This window comes from Atractosteus spatula, chromosome 12 (genome assembly GCF_055471065.1).
Source record: "Atractosteus spatula isolate fAtrSpa1 chromosome 12, fAtrSpa1.hap1, whole genome shotgun sequence".
In the NCBI taxonomy this organism is placed as follows: domain Eukaryota; kingdom Metazoa; phylum Chordata; class Actinopteri; order Semionotiformes; family Lepisosteidae; genus Atractosteus; species Atractosteus spatula.
The window spans coordinates 4918711-4939682 of NC_142717.1; the positions used below are offsets into that span (position 1 = coordinate 4918711).

Consider the following 20972-nt stretch of genomic DNA (forward strand, 5'->3'; position numbering starts at 1 on the left):
TGTCTTCGTGCACAAGACTTCTCAATTTGATTCCAGTCAGGATTCTTCCTAGACCATTCAAGGACTTTCATGTTCTTATTCGTAAACCACTCCAGTGTAGCTTTGATCTTATACTTTGGATGATTGTCCTGCTGAAAAGTGAAATTGTGTCCCAGGTTTTCCTCTAAGATCTGCCAGTGCTTTGAACCTTCCATGTTACCATCAGCTCTGATAAGCTTCCTGGTCTCTGTTAGTGAGAAACAAAACTCTATCATAATATTTCCTCTACCGTGTTTGAGAATAGGGACACTGGACTGTTCACTGAGTTATACACTATGTTGGGATTGCATAAAATGCAAAGCTTCCAGATCAAAAAGTTCCAATTGTGTTTTATTTGACTACAAAACACTTTGCCACATTTTCACTTAGGAGCTTTGTTCAAAGCCCATGTGGGATTTGAGTTTTATTTGGTACAGACATTTTCTCCCATCTCAGCCACTGAACTCTGTATCTCTTTGAAAATTGCCGTTGGCCTCACCGTTGCATCCCTAACCAGTTTCCTAATTGCCTGACTGCTCTGTTTGGAGAGACAGCCTGATCTAGGCAGTGTCTGGGTGTCGTCCAGCTCTTAACGATGGATCTCACCATGCTAAGGTTTTAAGGGTCTTTGAAATTTCACACAGGGTTTTTATACCCTGTGTGTACAGTGCATTAATACAACTTCTCCATAGTTAAACCTTTGCTTAAAAGTCACCACCTTATTCCAGGACCCTTCAGAAATAGGTGTATTTATTTGAGCCGCTATTATTACACAAAGATTCAATTCAGCTACTAGTGTCGTTCGTTAAGGTAACTTTGTCCACCTAAAGAACTGTAGGTTTGCCACCACAAACTGTTTGAACATTTATGCCATTGCAATTTTAAACTTTTCTTTCGTATTCTATTTACTGCTACCTTTGTGTTTTTTGCTTTGAGTATAAGGAGTAGGTTGTATATATAATAAACATTAATTCCTGCTTTAAAGTGTTGTGACTAATATAACTAAAATATGAAAAATGTCAAGCATTTGAAAATTTTTGCAAGGCAAGACAGTTGAATTGGTTTCTGTTACTAATCCCACAATATTAAGTAGCTTTTGAGCCGTTTTGAGCCAGAAGATGTGCAAGAAATTGTGGTTATTTGATTCCAGAAAGAGTTTAAATCCACCTGTTGAAAGGTCTACTTACAAGTAGTAAACTTTCAGAATACAGATATTTTTGAGATTTGCAGTCCTGTCGTATTTATGACTCATCATTGCTACTAGATCAAGCCACATCAACTAAAAATAATGATACAGAAAAGCGAAAGAAGTGATAAATCAAATTAAAGATACTATACAAACTACTTCAGCTTTCAAGTTTGATAGGGATTTAATATCTAGCTGCTTTTGACGAGAAAACATATTTGGCTCCACAGATTGTGAGGTATTCTTGACTTTTCTTGACTTGAGAAGCATCAGCATTCTTCTTAACATTTCATTTTTTGTTATTGTTATTTTTGGAAATCTCAAAACTCTAACTTACATCACACTACATCTTTTTAATGTTATTAATCTGCAATTAATGACAGGATGGGCTGAAACAGAAAAAGTGGTGAGCATTCTGGCGCACTATGGCTGCCGTCGCATCATCCAGGTGGGGCTGCACATTGGTGGTGGTGGAGGGGAGACCCCATTACCTGTAAAGCGCTTTGAGTAGAGTGTCCAGAAAAGCTCTATATAAGTGTAAGCAATTATTATATTATAAAAAGAAAGGACTTAACTGTAATTGCACGGTTTATAAACTTAAACTTAAACTTACTAGCTGCTAAAGCTGATTAAATTTGTTCTCCAGTTCTCCACCTGACGAACAGTATATCATTCTTTATGGTTCTGAGCCGATTTTTTGTTTGAAAGTGCATTGTATTGCCTAAACATATTTATATTATTTAGTTTGCACTGCGCAGGTTTTGCAAACGAACCTCATCTAATTTATCACTTAAACAGTAATGTTGGCATACAAATATTCCCATGAAACAGAGCTGATTGCTGAAACATAGGTGATGCATTGGGTTTTGTCTTCACTGTCTGTCTAATAAAGAATAGTGAAGTAAAAATAATTGACCGCTTGATGAAAGGCCAAGAAGTGTGTTGCTTTTTATATAGACCGCACTACAAATGAAGTGGAGTGCAGAACTCCCAAATTAGACAGCAAGAGCTTGCAAAAAACACGGCAATGAACCTTAATGAAGAACAGCCATCTTTGGTTTTTCATGTCAGCTTTTCTTTTGGGTATATTTAGTCCTGCAAAATTAAAACATGAGAACTGACTGTTTCTCACTTCCAACCGCAAAGCGCAGATGCTGTCAAACAATGCTTTAAATGTGTGGCCTAACTCCAGCTTTGAAGTCTGACGTTTTTGTCCAATGGTCTATTTTAATCGAAAAGTTACAATTGTTTTTTTCCCCCCATGTATGATTCTTATGGACACACCTTGCAGCTTGGAATGACGAAGAGGAGTTTGAATAAGCAAAAGTGCTACCTATGAACTACAGATGGCACTATTGTATCAGGTTGAAACAGCGATTAAAAACATGAGTGAGAGGCAGGCTGTTGTAACACAGCATCTGCAAGCAAGTAATAATCTTTACAAACTGCGCACTTTGATTTGTTTGACTGAGGGGCCACAAATTACCTCTCAAATCAAACCTCTTTCAATCTCCAAAGATTTGGTTTGGTGGCTCCTATTCACATTACGCAAGCTGTCAGTCGCTAAGCAAAACACGTTGGTTCATACCAGCACCTCCGTGAAAAACAGATGCCTGCAAACCATTTCATTACAAGCAGCAATTAAATTGGTTTTCCCTTATTTAAAACAAATCACATTTTTTCCCCAAAATCCATATGTTCAGCCATCATAATTTCTCACTGAAGTGTAACAGCAGTAAAAAAAAAAATTAACCAACATGACTGGACCCAATAAACAAACCCAATGGATCTAACAGCTCTTGTGAGAGTGCAAATGATATAGGATGTTAATTAGACATACTAATTATACAATGAGATATAATACAGTAAGAAACCAGACATTTCTTTTGGTTACCATTTTTTGCTTCTAATGAGTGGCAATATGCTATTCATTACTAACTAAACTTAAATTACAGACCTTTCCTCATTTATGTAAAATGTATTTGATACAACTTTTTTTTTAATTGAAGGGTGTGACTTAAAGCTGGAAACTGTGTGAAGAGGACTTTTATATGCTGGCTGGATATCTGTGTTTTAATGAGATTTTTTTTTCTTCCGAATTATTTAAGCAGATTCTGTTTCTGCCCATTTAGAGTAGCTGAGTGGCAGTTACATTGGTTCATATGTGGAACAAACTGAAGAGAAATTTCCAACTTGCTTATGGAAGAATAAAATGACTGGAAATCTACCCAGAGCTCAGTGATCAGAACCTTCTTCCCTTTGAAAACACACAGGCCTTCTATATAACTATACTTTATATATAAACTCCAAGTGGGTGCTCTCCTGAAGCACAGGTCGAGACCCATATCCTTGATTTCTCTCGTTATATTGCAAGTCTGTATTGCCTAGCTGTTTATTGGAACTACAAATGCATTTCTCAAGTGTTCACTAGATTTTAGAGTACCTGATATTTCTGAAAAAGGCTTTCACACAGTCCTGAAGATATTTAGTTTCCTTAGTGCTGGGGTTTCCAAAATCCAGCACGTTTTCTACATCTTTAAATAAACAACTTAAAGCTGAGAAGGAATAAACTGGTCTAATTAAAACTTAAGTGGATTAATTTAACTTGAGTTCCCAGTGAAAAGACTTACAGACTTCCAGGATTTGCATTGGGAACCCACTGTGTGTCCTTACATTAGTGCCTGATACGTCATGCCCAGCAGGTTAACAAAAAAAGACTAAGGTCTTTATAAAACGCAAATTAAAATAAGGTTCCACAGAAGACAGAACTCACAACTGTGATGGGTAAACCTGGGATAGGTGGCTGCCCTGTATTTTTCATATAAAAAAGGGCATGTGCTTCCGCGGCTGGGTTTGCCGAAATCGACATACCTTTCCCCAGCTGACGCCACAACACTGACTGTGTGGATCTACTCAGTGTGTTGGTTTACAGTGATGCCAGGAAAATGCTCGCTTGTCCTTCAATCTTTGGTAACGTTCCCATAAAACCCTGGGGTTATACAGCATGCCATAAAGCAAACGGCTCTGAAGAGCAATATTGGAAGCAATAGGGATATAGGGGTTGGTATAGTATGTTACATGTACGTATGTGTAGATGTGTTTATCAAATTGCTTATTCCAACTGCATTGAAAATAGAAGGCTGAAGGACTCCCTTTGGACGTTAACAATGTGTTCATTTATTGTGACATCTGCAACAAAACATAAATTAATTCACAAATATACTCAATGTCAAGTCTAGAAGCAGCTCCCAGAGGACAACACTGAGTAGAGAACGGACTAAACGGAGATACAGTCTACATGCTGTTCACACAAATGCATTCTTACCTATGGTATTTTTTCCATTTAATTTTCATTATTAAAAAAAAATTAGAAACATTACGACGACAACAATGAGCCGACGTAGCTCCGAAAAGAAAAGACATTGTGTACGATCCTGAAGCTGGAGGTCAGCTCTTCACGTTTGTGAAGAGTCTGATGGGGCTTTAGGATTGTGTTATCTGCATGGTTTCCAGCATCTCCTCCACCGCCTTCAGAGAACACTTGGTCTCCTTCGTTCCTCGTCCCGCCAACTAAAAAGAGGAAAAAAAAAATTTTAACAGGGCTAAGATCGTCATAAACATCTCTTGGTAGTGGATTTCTGTTTTGACACGTTCATTCCTAAGGGAAAACGAGATGACACTGTCGTATGGTCAGAACGTGAGAACAATCGAGTATTCTTGCTGGACCTTCACCGGGAATCCTGTTTGAATTTTAAGACAAACTGATAAACCAAGATCAATTTCAGTTTTCTTTTGAATGTTCCAAAAATGTACATGCTGTGGAAATGCTCATTTCAATAGTATTTCAATAGCGTTTTTCAATAACATTTTCAATAGAACTGCCTTACATAAGATGTGATACATTAAAGAGCATTGTAGGAAATATTAAACACCCCTTTATTTTCATTTATAAGTGCTCCCACTGTAGTACTGAGTTTAACAGACAGCATTCAAAAATGTCTTTCAGAAGCAGTCTTCAAATAAACTTCCAGCCTGTTCCAGTCTTTCATCTATGGTAATTATACTTGATAAAATTAAACAACATGAACATAATACATGCCAATTTGCATAGTGTGTGAGGATATTTAAACGTACAACACAAAATGTTTTTATAAGGAAACACAAACTTCTAAAACTGGTTTAAAATAATGGCATACTTATACTAGAAATTCACAATTTGTACAATCAATATCTTTTCCCTTTATAAAGCCTTAAAGAGTCATTTTAACTGGAATATCATGGAAGATGTTATCCAGGGTTAAGGACCTGTTGCCCACACCTTTCTGGTAGCTTAGAGTTTATTCCATTCATGCACACCAGTGAAAAAAAACAAACACTACACTCCTGGATATAAATGTTTCCATATTTTAATCTTGTTTTAATTATTTCTTTAAACAAGCTTTTTCACGACGTGCATGGAAGCTTCACGAAGCTCGGAATAATAGAGTGGGAGGAATGGGAGGTCAGTGCAGTCTCTGTAGCCCAGAACAGAACTCAAATCAAATACGAAGAGAAGGGAAGCTATTCTGCACATCAGAAGAAATAAGTTTTAGGCAACACAAAGATGGTAAGAAAGAACCTGATTATGCATCGGCTAATTAAATGCGGTACAATAATCTTTGTAAAAGAGCCTAGTCCAAATGAGTCACCGCATAAAGTCCTGGCCTTCCACCACATGCTCTGGGCTCAGTCCCAGCTCCCTTGCTTTCCATCTCAGTAGCTCGCTTTCCGCCTCTGTCCAGATAGAGGGTGTGACGCACTTTGACTATGCCTTCAAGACAGGGCTCAATTAAAGCACCCATTTACAATGAAATCCAATCCCCTCAGTCCCTCGATCTCTACCAGAACTACTGTGAACCGAGTAAACTGCAGATCAACAGAAGATATCTGAACAAATGATTGGCTAGAACTTGGCTAGAACTTTTTCTCCCCTGAAAGGGAACCTGACATTAGCCTGGAAAATATGTCATGCAAATGGCAGTCAAGTCGGTTGTGATTACCGTTTCACCACGACAGCTTTTGGGTAGGTGGAGTGTTTAATTCCGTCAGATTGAAGGATGGCCAATTGCAACATGTGTGCATCAAAAGAGGCATCTGCACTTAAGTAAAAGAAAGCACTTTGTATCTTGAAATTGATTTTAGAATAATACATTAATACACAGAGAAAAGGGAATTAGATCCTGAAACTACAAAACCAAAAATCACGTAGTGAACTACGGGTTTCTGGCACTCCGAAGGGGAAATTTATGAACATTCGTCCACATAAAAGTCCTTTAAACCCTTTGGTTTCCATAAATGAACTGCCATCTGCCAAGAGATCCCATGTGGGCTCCTTCTCAGCTCATAGCTGTTGCACTGCACCATAACCATTGAAACCAGCAGGTCTGGGGGGACGGGACGTGCAGGACAGCGCAAATGGGGAAAACTCAGTGACTGGTGACACAGAAACACTACAGAATGTCTCCCAGTTGGTTTATGGAAGATGTAGTTCGCACAGGTAGTGAAACGTCTCAGAGTCAACTAAACCTATACCAGCCAGTTTTCTGAACCCAGCTCTCTGAAATGTATGTAAATCTGTGCGCCCAGGCAGGCAGTGTATAGGAACAACTTTTGCCTGCTAAGTGAGAATCACTAGGAAAGAGTTACACCAGAAGATCAGACATTTTTAACATGACATCGCTTTGTGATGTCTTGACTACTTTGTCTCGTTTGCTTACTACACCAGTATCTAGGACATTGATAAAAGTTAAGCAGAACAGTAGTTGAAATACAGATCCCTGTGGTACATCACCGATTACAAAGCCCCAATCTGAACATTCATACTTATTTCTACCCATTAACTAGTTTCCATCTTTTATGTGGACTGGAGCTTTATAAAAAGCATTTGAAAATTCAAAATATATCATATGCTCTGTATGTATTCATTATTGATGTTGGTTATTCAAATAATTTTAGCGAAAAAAAAAACATGCTGACTATCCACTATGATCCCATAGCTACACAGTGCTCTAGTTCTAATTAATATTTCCATAAGCTTACATGTAGTATAATTACAGGTCTTTTTAACTACCTGGCTCAGTTCTGTCACCCTTTTTATAGATGAGTGCTCTTAGTAATTTTCCAGTTAATGGGCATTACCCCTGTCCTGACTGACTGTTGGAAAAGTTTTGTTAACAGTCTACAAAGAGCATCTCGTTCCCTTAAGTACAACTGACAGAAGTCAGACCCTTGAGATTTATCTTAAGTGCTTTCAAGACCTGTAACACTTCTTCTTCTATGCTAATACTATTTAATACAGAAGTCTGATTTTGCTAAGCCCAAATCACATTATCATCTGCTTTGGTAAACACCCAAGTAAAATCTTAATGTATTAATCTTTTCCCCTTCGATGTCTGTTTCCCAATTACATCTGAGATCCTTCTTCATCCTTTACTGATCTGCTGTTAATAGTGATTCTTTTTACCTTCATTGCAATGTTATTCTCTCTCTCTCTTTTAAATTTCTTACCTATAATTGCAATTTATGCTACTCTATTTTTAAAGTTGCTCAAGAATGCCAACAATTTTACAAGACGTTTTAGGCTACTTCTTTTGTAGTCTTTGATGTCCAGAATGCTGTAGTTTGCATGTCAACTAAAAGTACTTTACATCTGCACATAACTCCAATTCTCTATAGCACCTCTACATTACAAAACATCCAAGTGAAATTTAGAGATAACTTCATGGAGATCTTAAAAACACCTGCACATTTTTAAGACATGGCTGAGCACCAGATAACTTTAAGGATTTACTGCATGAATACAGCCCAACACTTAACCTAAGATTTCCTGATTTAGACCTTCATACTATGTAATAAAAATGTATTATTTATACTGGAGATTAATCTGTTCTGTGCTTCAAGCAGAATTTCTTAAAACTTCTACCAATCATTCTCTACCGATTTATCACATTTATGCCACTATCCTCTTAAAAATTCACAATTTTAGGAAGAGTACAGATATGCAAGACAAACTGCACAATTTCAAACCACACCGTAAAATGATCCCCATTCCCTAATAACTCTCTCATGTTTCTTTTCCTCATTCATTCTTGATTGTCAGAAAATGACGATCAATACAAGCTTTGCCTTTATTAAGGTTATCTGACGAGCTGAATAAGGTACTTAATGTAAGCCAGGTCTATCATTTCAGGTTCAGCTGCGGACACCCCTGAAAGCTTTCCTCAATCCATAGAAGGCAAATGAAATTGTCCCACAACTATCAATTCTTTCTTCATGCACAAATTCCTGATTTTGTTCTATAAGACTTATTATTGATTACTGAATTCGATGGTCTGTAGCATAAACTACGCAGGCTGAATTCCACTGTGGAATTTTCTGGCCTTCCAAAAATTCTTAATGTGGGTTCCCTCCTCTATATTGAATGCTTTATAATTTTTTTGATAAAATGTACCTTATGCATGCAAGGGATTACTAATCATTATGATCAGCAATCAGTCGAATCAAGCAGTTCTTAGCTTCTTTAAATAGTTTGTTCCACCAACACAACATGCAATATGACACACTGAACATTTTTATTCATTTTACTGTCCAAAATGATTCTGCAACAATTTGGTAATTTTGTACTTGCATTTTATGAATAGATGAAGAAGTATCTATTCATAAAACCCAGGATCTAATCAGGAAGCACTGAAGTTTAATTTTCCATCCTCTCTTCCTTACTTGCTTAGAAAAAGGAAAGTTCTGGGTCTGTGACTGATCCCTACAATGCTGCACCATCCATTGCTTTAGTATAATTTTAAATGAAAGATGTATACGCACATATGTGAACATGCTATATATTTTCATCTTGTTGCTATGGCTATAACTGTGTACGGTTGTTTTTAATAAGGAATTTCCTACAGCCTTAGTGAAAGTAAATGGCTGGCAGCATAATTATAGTATGTGATTCATCCACACCATTAAAGGATGATAGGCACTGTATTTCTGACTCCTGCTGTAAGCACATTTTTATGTAATTATTTAATCTGCCCTAGGTAGGCATGACCGAGTTATTTTAAACTTGTGTAATATATCAATTGGACTGTCTCAAAATCACTAAATGGTTGAGAAAGGCATTGATAAATTCAAGAACATTTAAAAATGTTCTAATGTACAAACAGATTCTATTGAGAATCAAACTTGAGACAGTTATAATTCAGATTTTTTCAAAAACTGTCAATTTTTATTTTGGAAAATATAAAAATGTTTAATTGGTAAGTTTCCTGGCTAGATTCTACATGGCTGTTGTGCTATAGTTTCTCTTCAGAAACGAGCCAAAAATAAATCAAAATTATTATTCAGATTCATATTAAGTCAAGTATACAGCTACTAAATGAGGAAGTTGTACCAGTCAATGGTGACTGTGCTGAGGCATGAAAAAAGACACGATCAAGAATTAATAGTCCATTCTTATGGTGGGGAGGAACAAAAGGACTGAAGCTAGAAAAGCAAAAGTATGCAACCATTTCAACATTAGATAACATTCTTTTCTGATGTCCACCTAGGGTCTTTCAACGACAAGGTTACGCAAGGCTTGAATGACAAGACATGCCACAACAAATAACTTTTCATACCTGTTTGAAATCCAGGCACAGTAGTGCCAAAGATCCTCGCTTTCACAGCTCTGTTAAGAGAGCAAACAACTCCTTCTATTATAGTGCTGATCTGCATTTTTACCCTGAATGGCAATGTCTTTTAAGCAATGCAGCACACAATGTCATACCTCAAAATACATTAGCATATGTATTAATGTAAATAATTACACACAACAGAAATGATACCACTTTTTTCAAGCAAGGCCTTCTATGGCTGTTTGGTATTCAGTGGTATATAAGTTAGATGTAGTGTAATGAACCCCAGGACTTAAGATACAAGCGTCATACAATCCCTCAAGAATTTAAGTATCTCATCAGAAGGAAACCACTAAAAGACAGATAAATGAGACCAAATAACACAGACCTGTATGCCTCAAGCCTGTGGTCATCTTGACAAGTTTGTATTAAAGACTTTCCCAAGCAGCTATAACCTCTGCCTGACCTCTGTGCGCAGACCTATCCACTCCTGCTTAGCGTAGTTTTTCTCACATTAAGGTATGATAACCACCAGGTACTGCAATGCAATAAAGTTAAGTACTGGGAAACTGCTACCTTTAATGTTAAACATCAATCAGTAAAATATCCCAAAGCAACAAGTTGTCCTGAGCACAAAATGTGTACAATGGTACTTGCTTAAAGCCTAGAGGCACCAAGATCATACCCTTTAATTTAAAAAAAAATTTAACCAGAAGGTATAATCTATCTACCTTTTCAGGCACACAGTAGGTTCCCATAACTGCTTGGTGTGATTAACAAAAAAAAAGGTAAAACAAACAAAAAAGCTCAACATCTTTTAAGCAGGAGCAGAGACTACTTATTACTTCCTTTCCCCAGCTGATAAAGAAAGTTATGCCTGTGACTTGAAGGGAACAGAAGGTCTTTTCTTTTATGGTCCTTATTCCCAGGCACACAGAAATGGTCCTAATCAGATGTTTAGGGAGTTCCAATTCCTCAAGAATGAGCTTTGATGCAGGGGGAGCTTAAATTCCATTATGGTTCTTGGGAACCTCAAGATAAAAATCACTGAAGCTTGAAAACACAGAGGTCAAACGTCCTTGCCTTAACAGTTAAAAGTGAGAACTTACTACTTAAAAAATTAAGGCTTACCTTGTGAAATATTAGCTAGGTGAGAGATAATGCATGAAAAACAAAACAGCAAACCAAACTCTACCCAGACTACCCTGGAACATGCTGACTGATTCTCATTATTCACTGTATTTTTCTTTCCTTACATCACAATAACATACTGTATTGTAACTGCTGTGAATATTATTATACAATTGTCTACTCTCTTGCCACAGAAATTAATTAAAGATTTCCATTTTTTTGTTTCTATTATTTTAGAATGGATTAAAAAAAAAACATCTGGATCAGGTGCTGGGCTTGTTTGTCGTGGCATTCCCAATCTTCAGACCTAGGACTCCCGTCTGAGCAAGAAAAAGCTGTGTTAAAAAGATGAGCTTTTTATGTGACATATTTTTTCGAACACCTTTTTCAACTTTTCAGGAAGGAAACGGCAAGCAAACCGTGAATCCAACAAATATGGAAAATACAAGTCAGCACGAACATTTTCCATAGATCCTCCAAAGACTGACAGAATTCTTAACTGAATGTGCCCTCTCATTAAAATTTTAAAACCGGTCTTAAAATAATTAAACCCGAGATCAAGCTCTTCCTATACACAGACCGAGTGGTGTATACTCAGTGAAGACCGAGTAATGGAAACTTATCAGTTCCACATTTTGTTTGGCTTAAGCGCGAATTGGTGTGCTTATACACAAAGCCAGAAGTGTTCAGTGTGTGGCAAATCTCATCTGTTAAATGTTCTGATGGTTTGGTACAACTTTAAGAGCGCACTTGCTGAGTAAGGAACCACTTATTACATATTTAACTCTAAATGCCTAAATAAGCAATGTATATTCAATACTAGTAGTTAAGATTTCTATTAAATACTAATTTATGCCCAGCATGCCATAGCAACACTGTAAACTACTTTAGTGATACCATCTGAATATTGTTTCATTTTTTCCTCTTACTACCACATAGCAGTGGTAGATCTAAATAGTTTCCCCTTGGGATTTAATGAAACTTTTTTTCAAGTACATGAATCATGAACTGATATAACTGATAGAATTACATTAACATATAAACCATCTGTGTGAAATGCAACCTTTTCAACAAAAAAAATGGCTTTGTGGAACTGAAATTCTACACTATTTTCCTAATAAATTAGTGCATTACCAATTAAGTGCAATGTTTTATCATTCCAAAATGTATTTATAGATCAAGCTATGTTAAAATTTGCATTTGAACCTTTAAAAAGGTTCAAAGAGCAAGAAGGCTGCATTTTAACTTTTTTATCTCACGAGCTCATGAGTAGTGGGTTAAAGTCATTTCTTAGTTTTAAAAATTTAAATTAAATTAATCCAATCTAATCTAGAATATTTCTTCATAATATCTAAGAGCATAGCAGCAAATGAAATAGCACTGAAATTGAAGCATGGCTCACACCAGGCCCTACTCCAGAGCCTTAAATGTATAAAGCATTTATACAAAAAGGGTACACATAAAAGCTACTGAGTGTATTGAAAAAAGTTTTTCAGTTTTTCAGTTGACATGTTTGTCAAATTGAGTGAGTTTTTTTTTATCATCATGTTTAAGATATTGTTCTAGAAACCAGCAATCAATCTATTCACTGGGTGTGGTTTTTTTAAACAAAATTAGTCTTCTAAGTTAAATGTAAATTATTCCCAATCATTAAGAATTTTAATTTCATGAAAAATAAAAGGGAATGACGCAAAGCAGAATTTCACTGTTCACTTTTATGAAGTGAAATATAATTTTAAAACTCAAGGGTAAGGAATTCATTCAAGTAGACAAACTGATTTAAATCAGCAATACGGCCAATATAGTTCTTTGTAACTTTTTTTGTCTAGCTATTACTGGTTAATTACTAGCAATTTTAATATTGGTTATAATAAACAGACATTTCAGAGAACAGTATAGTTTGTTTTAAGCAAGTGTTCAATACATGTACTTCAGCCTCACTTGTATCTCTACGGCAATGAAGTAAAATCACATCCATCAACGTGAATATATTGCTAAGATTAAAAACAGAGCGCTTGAAACAGATTTTTAATACAATAATGGAAGAGCACTAAAATTCAACCCAGATGAAGACATGTTGCGATGATCATAATACACAGTAATTTAGTATTTTTGCAAAATACGTGGAAGCGCATATAAAACTAAGATCAGGAGGCACTTTTTTTATACAAGGGGTTGTGGAAGTATGGAACAAGCTACCCAGCCACGCTGTTGAAGCCAAAACCCTGGCTTCTTTCAAGAAACAGCTGAAAGAAATTCCCCAAGCAATTAGCTACTAAGAACCGAACAGGCTAGATGGGCCAAATAGCCAGCTCTTCTTTTGCAACCTGTTATGCTCTTATAAATTACAATCTAGTGAAAAACTAATCATGACTTTCGTAAACACTTCAGGCACTGTGTAGAGCTGTGCATGTACGAGTTCACTGGCTCTTTTTCAAAAGAGCTTGATACTGGCTCTGGTGTGTTGGAGAAAAAAAATGTTTAAGCATGGACTGAATATTCCAGCTAATTCTGTCAGAATCTGTTCCCAAACATGTTCTTATTTTGCCCCTCCTGCTTGCTCCTGATCAAAACTGAAATGTACAACGTGACCAGAAATATATAAGAAAGTAAAGAATCGCACCATTCGTTTTAACTACACCTTTTAAAGGGTGTTGTAAGGAAAGGTGAACTCCCACTTCAGAACTATTATTTGGCACTTGGCCTAACGGCACAACAACAGCAAGGCTGCTTGCAGAGGTTATTGATATTGGAGAGACTACTGGCATTTATTATGTACACACTGTAACCATTATTTCAAAAAATCATTGCTGGTTTCACTTGAATCACTGAAGGCCCAAGTGGAAAAATGTGCACAAAATATTTTCCCAGTTTAAGAAGATCTTGCAACAGCAATAGACTGTAAGTGCAATAAACGTCTTAAGACAGGCCAACCACAAAGATACCCAGGCAATGAAGCAGAAAGGTTTGCAAGAAAACATGGGGATGGGTTAGGGTCCTCAATACTAACCTGGTAGGCTCTGTTGATCTGGCTAGCAGCCCAGGCAGCATACTTCACATTGTCCTTTTTCACTTTCGCACTCACTTTAGGGTTAGCAGCAATATGGCTTGCAGACTGTAGAAAGAGATGGCACAGAGGTTGAAACCAGTTTTTGAAAGCCAAATCAAGTTTATGCACACTAGGTTTACAAACGCGCGGATTGTCACTCCGGACAATTGGTTATGTAATGCAAACTGATGAACCGAAGAATGTTACGACTCACATGAACTTTTCAGATTATCACATCTTGAGTAAAAAATGATAAAAGGTACAAACGCATGGCACATGGGAGTCGACTTATCTGGTTCAATGACACTGCAGTGAAAAATAGGAAACATTTAGCTTAAACATCAGAAAATGAGGACATTAGGAAATTCAGTTTCTGTCTTCCAAAATAAATAGGCACTACTAATGAAGCCAACAGACAGGACCAGACCCTGTCAACCACATGAAAAGATTCAGAAAGGACCGTCTGAGGAACATTTTGACACCGAAACAACTTGCACCTAACTGCAGTTAACGAAATTAAGAGTCATGCAAGACACACAAACCCGATTTTCAATCAGAACATTCAGAAGTGCCCGTATCAAATAGAGACGCCCTTACGATATTAATCCCATGACTCAACATCGCCTGGCCGCACTACTGCACGTTGTGCAACAACACAGAGAACTCCTCCCAAGATGTTGGCAAAGATGGTGCATCCTGATGAATTCTGGTTCTGTCTCCCATTCGCCAGTGGTAAAGCCCACGTATACAGCAGAGGTAGGCAGAAGCTTTAATGGAACATTTTGGTAGTGGCAGTAAAATGGCGTGCCAGTTCAGCAAAGAAAAACTCCAGTGTTCTACATTGCAATTTTACTGCATAAAAGGTAGGTTAACAATGTGTGGCTGTTTTTCTAAACTGTTTCCTCACATTGGTCAGGCAGACTGGGTAGTCAGGGCTGGTAAAGGACTACTACGTTTGCCTCCCTAAATAGCTCTGAAATATTTTTGAGTCCTTTTTTATTTGTAAACTTTTTAAATGACATCTGGAATATTTATCTTGTTGTAAAATTATATTCTTCTCAGCCATTTGATTTCCAGAGAAAAATGCATCGTATAATACTAGGTGCTTATCCTCTTCCTTAATTGAAGAAACATCCTAAGAATAACCCTTCATTTCAGATTTGGCTGAATTGTTATAGTATTAAACAACTCTTTAGACAACTGTTCTAATGTCCATTGTGACAATTTTTTATACCGTATAAACTATTTTCTTTAGGATAGTAATAAAAGTTTCCTTATTTGTTGATTTACATTGCATTGGACAATTACTTATGGTCTCAAAATGCAAGCCTATTCTTGGGGATGTGTCTTGAAATTTCATATTGAGTATCTGCGTTCTAAGAAATCCATCGTTTTTTAAATGTTTCATCATGCTCATGTGAAGTTTTCTCATCTGGAACTGAGTTTAATAACGGTTAACACAGAATACCAGTGGTTTTAAACAAAAACATTTCTGTTATTTTCAGTGGAATTTTCAGTGGTTAAAGATTTTTTAATTTGATCACTAATTTTTGTGGAGTATTTAAAATACAAGATTAATATCATACAGGGAACACAAGATATATCAATATTTTCTTGAATTAATAAGATTTTTTCCGAAGTAGAACTGATTTATGATAATGGCAGTAAAGAGCAATATTAATTCTAACAATCTGACTAGAAATAGGACCTGACTTAATTTGCTATATGCTGAAAATTAAGGACTGTGCAATGTTTGGCTGCTTTTGCTAGTTCCAGCAGTGCATGGAGACGACACTGCTAAACACAGAACCACAGCGAGTCATTTCCTTCTTTGCATGTTCCCGAACGTAAGGACATGAGGTTTTCTTCACGGCATGTACTTCAGCCGCTGGGTGTTGTGGTGCAGACTGTTTATTTTTCCTGACTTCCCTCCGAAACAGCAGCAGTCAGATCTGCACATGTAACTCCCACCTACTAGTATATCCAGCCTTTAGTTTGTGTTGCTTTTATGAGACATTCTGCTCTGGATAAATCTGGACTGCAGGGGGACAAAGGATTTCAGAAGAGCGTACCAACACAAGCTGTGTTGCTGTGCTAGAAAATTCTCTCAGAGATGGTATTAAGCGCAGAAAAACTACTGGGGAAACATAACAACTGATTCTAGTATGGAGTGTAGGCTGAAAAAAAATGCCTAAAACAGGTGATCTTCTTAGAACTTTGGTTTGATTTGCAGGACTGCGTAGTAATAGTAAAATAAATCAGGATATGCAAAATATGCATACGGTGCTTTTATCACTTCAGCTCATAATCATATACTGTAAGCAGAGCTCCAATTTATTAGTAGTTTTGCCATGACTTAGTTGAGGCCCTAACTACAAAGGAACATACCCTCAATGGTTTGTAACGGTACAGTCAGATCATAATACTTGTAATTATTAGCAACAACATTGCATGATCTCATAATGTACTGGCTATACAGCTGCTTTGAAAAGTTTTTGTTGTACAGGAGAAGGCATATCACCACTTGATGTGCTTTAATTTACAAAACACTACAGATACCAACTGCTGACAAGCTTGACAATTCCTAAAAAACGTGTGGTGAAAGGAGAAAAATGTGAATCATACTCTTCAGCCACAGAACAGCTACACTCATAACCACAAATCCTATGTCTTTTATATGTTATTGCCATCATCTCTAAGACACAAACCCCAGAAAACTGAAATGGGCAGAACATTAAAGATTTTTCTATGTATCTGCTGAAATATTAAATACAGTAGCATGGCTTTTCCTTTTCTTGCTTTTGGATTTTAGAATAAAAGTTATTTTTTCTATTCTCTCACTCTGATGAAATTTTGCTGAATAGGGATTCTCATTAGATATCAGGAAATAAAAATACAATAGGTGTTAACAAAGCTGGCACACTACAGCAGCACACATTCACTTAAAAAAAAGACAAATATTAAATAAAATCAAACAATTACAATTGAACTTTCTAGCACAACAACATACGCGTTTAAATTCTGGTTCTTTGACCTATTATTTGCACTACATGTGTTCTATAGTTATGACTTACAACTTAAAAATTTTTATATAGAGAAATTTGCATTTTAATTATATAAAAAAAGTAATAAATTACTTTGTCAATATTATGGAGTTCTAATTAAGCATATGCGATAAAACTATGTATTTATAAGATGTCCAACGTCTCTTCTTCACTTTTACCTCCATTCCTAAATGGATTGAAAATATCTTCACACGCAATAGCCAGCAGATTGGAATAAAACTGTTCATTTGATCAAAACTAATGTTTCAGAGAAGACACTGTGACTTATATTTGAACTCACCATATAAAGGCCAAACAAAGCTCTCATATTTCTATTGTTTAGCTTCAGCGCCTGGGCAAAATATTTCCGAGATAGTTCCAAATTTTCAATTCCACCTTGAGTGTACTTAACCTAGAAAACAAACAGTGAAGAGTTACAATCCATGTTCCCTTAAAAACATACTCTAATACTTTCATATGCAAATTATTGAATATTCAACAAAAAAACCCTGCTACTTTTTATATTCCCTCAGAAAAGGTCCGCTATCACAATGCGTCATTTTTTGGAACTTCTGTGTGGCATAAACTTAGCACTCAGTTAAAGGTTAACAAAAACATAAATGATATCCTGCAGGGTTTTTTTTCAATCTTAAATAACATTTCAGAAGTAAAGGACTTTTTTGGTGAAATACGCACCTCTGCATACTGTTCACAGTATAAGTGATTGTGGGGATTTGTCATCATCAGCTCCTCCAAGCAAAATGCAGCTTTCGCATAGCTTGAGCACACAAAAAAACATGTTAATGTTACTATTTTTTCCATTTAGAAACTATCCTACTTTTTTACCATGCAGTGAGAAAGCACAACTAACAGCACAATAACAGTGACACTGATTTTCAAAAATGTTTCAATAAAACATCCATCCATTTTATTACCAGCAACCCGTACAGTTTTTATATGGATATTTTGTTTTCCCAAATTGCTCCTAAAGGTCTTTCTAGTACAGATCTCTAAGGAAACTATAATCTGAAGTGCAGAATTTCAGTTGAGGCTATTTAGAGGTGCCAGGAAAGTCAGTGTTAGTTGACAAGTATAGATGTAGGAAGGAGAAGCCCATTGTGTTTTCTTATTCACATGCCATTCCACTGAATGCACTGAATCAGTAATATTATAGAACTTTAGTCCATATTTGAATTATTATAGCCCACAACTGTAGAACATAACAGCATTGTAACTATCAATTATTGTAGTGTTAAAATTCAAGCAAGTATTCTTAGGCATTTGCACTTAAATAATTCAAAAACATAAATCATTCAAATATCACGAAATGTGAATAACTACTGTAATTTAACACAGAACATGATGTTAACACCAAGAAACTACTGCAGCTTTAGAAGAAGATGAAAAGGACAAAACTGGTATGTCAAATTGTACTTCATAAACCCTCTCTTAACCACAATCATTGTGCAAGTATTTAAGTACTTTGTACAAGGTGCATGCAATTCAAATTTTACACAGATAGAGTGCCTGCATACTGCCAGTTCTTATGTGACCTCACATACATGTGAATTTCTAAAACTAAAATGGGACTCAAATATGCAAAGCTAATCCCTGTGTAATCTTATCACCGGGCAGCGAAAATTTCAATCCAATGCCCAAGCACTTCAGCAGAACATGAATGTAGACATTATGCTACATGAAATACAGTGGCTATTAGTCCACTTAATGTCTATTTAACAGACTTCAAAGTTAAGATTGGTTCAAGGGAGCTGATCAGCTCTGACGACTCTGAAGGTCGCAGCCTGCTTACAATTATGGCTTCCTTTTCATAAATACTTTCATATGTTCTCCTGCAGCAGTCTCAGTTGCTTAAAGCTGCTTATCTGTGAAACACCACAGCCAGTGCTGTGCATATTGTCAGGACACTGTACAAATAAAACTTGATATACTAACAGCTTTGTATACTCCAAACTGGTACGTACTAAAGGTAACTCTTTTAACTTGAAGTAAAGCTCACACCAAATTTGATGCCACTTAAATACAGTAAAAAGATCATGTATGGTGTTCCAAGTTTCAACAAACTCTTTCAAGTTAATTTGCAGGCAATCAAATACTAGAGGAAATAAAATGTCTATGTGATATAAAAGTGAACAGTATAAACCTTTCATTTAAACTATGTTTAAAACATTCCAATACATTCAGTCCCTCGCACTATTTTACATCATAGCAACATTGTACAATCTTACCATAACTGTTCCTTCACAGCATTTAAAGACATATTTTATGGTAAATTTAACAGGAGTACAAACAAATCATTTTAATTTATTTTCCTTGCTTCCTATAAAACAACTTTTAAATCCTGTTTAACGGTTCAATTATAGCAGACTATAAATAGGGACAAGTTTATATTTAGCATCCTGTGATCTTTTTGCAAGAGTTGACTATTTGTTTCTGTTCTTTCCTTCTCAGCCAGTTTTTTTTTCTGGTTTGGAAAGGGCCTCCACCTTCTCTTGGGAATCTTGCCTGGGCTATTCTCTCCATGGAAAAGGGAGGCAATAATGTGATACAATCTAGAGCAGGAAAGTAAAGATTGCGACACACAAAAAAAAATTGACACGCCTTTAGATAGGAGCTGGAATTAATACTGTGATATTAGAAAACCTGAACTAAGCTCTGAGCTAATCCTCTCACACTGGGATTTCCTCCTGCCACTACAGCAATAAAAACCTCTGACAAAAACATTAAATATCCAATAATCAGCTCCTTACTGCAGTCAACATTCCTGGAGTTGTCACTTCCCTACCCGGGTGACAGACTAGGCAGTGCTGAAGGCCTTAAATACTAATTCTTAGCTCTAAACAATTATAAGGGATAAAAAGTGACACATACGAAATGATTTTCTTACCATGCTTGTCTCACAGACAATTCCCCTAGCAACTCAGTTATCAGCAGGACTACAGGAAGTTCTTTCTTACCCTACAAGTATGAGGGGCTTAAACTGAAATCCTATTAAACTCTGATTCCACGAAACAAACACGGACAATCCTCAATATGACTCCAGCAGAGCTTGGCATTTCATGGCCTATTGTGATGTCTAACAACCCGCTTGGATCAAGCTGTTGACCACTGTAGTGGAGTTCAGAAAACAACATGTAAAAGAAAACTAAGCAAGTTTTATGGCTACTTACCTTAAAGTAGGTCTTGCACTACGCTAATCAAAACCCATATTGGTATCGGAGACATAAGAAAACAAAGACAACTAAAATAAATGAGAATTTTATACAAATGTTCTCGGTATTATCATGTTACAAAATAAAATGAAGTGGGGGCAGGACCGGTTTGTTATTTTATATTTGTGAAATAGTGTAATGTCACAAAAACACCATCTAAAATTTTCACTGCAAGCCCAACATATGAATCATATGGGAAAAAAAAAATAAGTACTCGTGTTCATTGATGTAAAGTTCTGCAAGTTCGTGCCAAGCCTCCTGGTCTCCAACAAACCTGCAAGAGAGAAAAAAATATGTCATACATAAACGAAGGGAGGAGGTGTGTGTGTGTGGGGGGGGGGGGATTATAAATAAAATGCAAATTTCATTTTAATTAAAAAAGGTTTATCAGAAATGCACAGCTCAATCCTCTTGTAAAACACTCACTGCTCCAGATACTCATTCAACTCCCGGATGGCTTCTGTGCTTCTCCCTTGTGCTTTCAGAATGGCAATCTTGCGTTTTCTAGCAGCCTGTGGATTGACATTAGTCGAGGATTAAGGTCTCAATTCCTCAAGTGTTTGTTAAAGAGGGGTAAAAAGAAGGTAATTTGACTGAGCAAATTATTATCTCAATGTTAGTGGAATTCCACGGCTTGGGCTTAGAAGCATTTCCCCATGACATCCC

At 36.4% G+C, this 20972-nt stretch overlaps 1 protein-coding gene across 1 annotated transcript in view; it reads right to left on the minus strand.

The window, feature by feature from the left end:
- Positions 1-4357: 4357 nt before the first annotated feature.
- emc2 (ER membrane protein complex subunit 2) overlaps positions 4358-20972 on the minus strand; it is a 43054-nt gene continuing 26439 nt past the window's right edge. The window contains exons 6-11 of the mRNA XM_088929211.1: positions 20733-20818; positions 20521-20580; positions 17773-17854; positions 17378-17488; positions 13994-14098; positions 4358-4774 (exon numbers count right to left, since the gene is read on the minus strand). Of these exons, the coding sequence (XP_088785337.1) occupies positions 4688-4774; positions 13994-14098; positions 17378-17488; positions 17773-17854; positions 20521-20580; positions 20733-20818 (531 nt within the window). The 3' untranslated portion in view covers positions 4358-4687. The remainder of the gene's footprint in view (positions 4775-13993; positions 14099-17377; positions 17489-17772; positions 17855-20520; positions 20581-20732; positions 20819-20972) is intronic.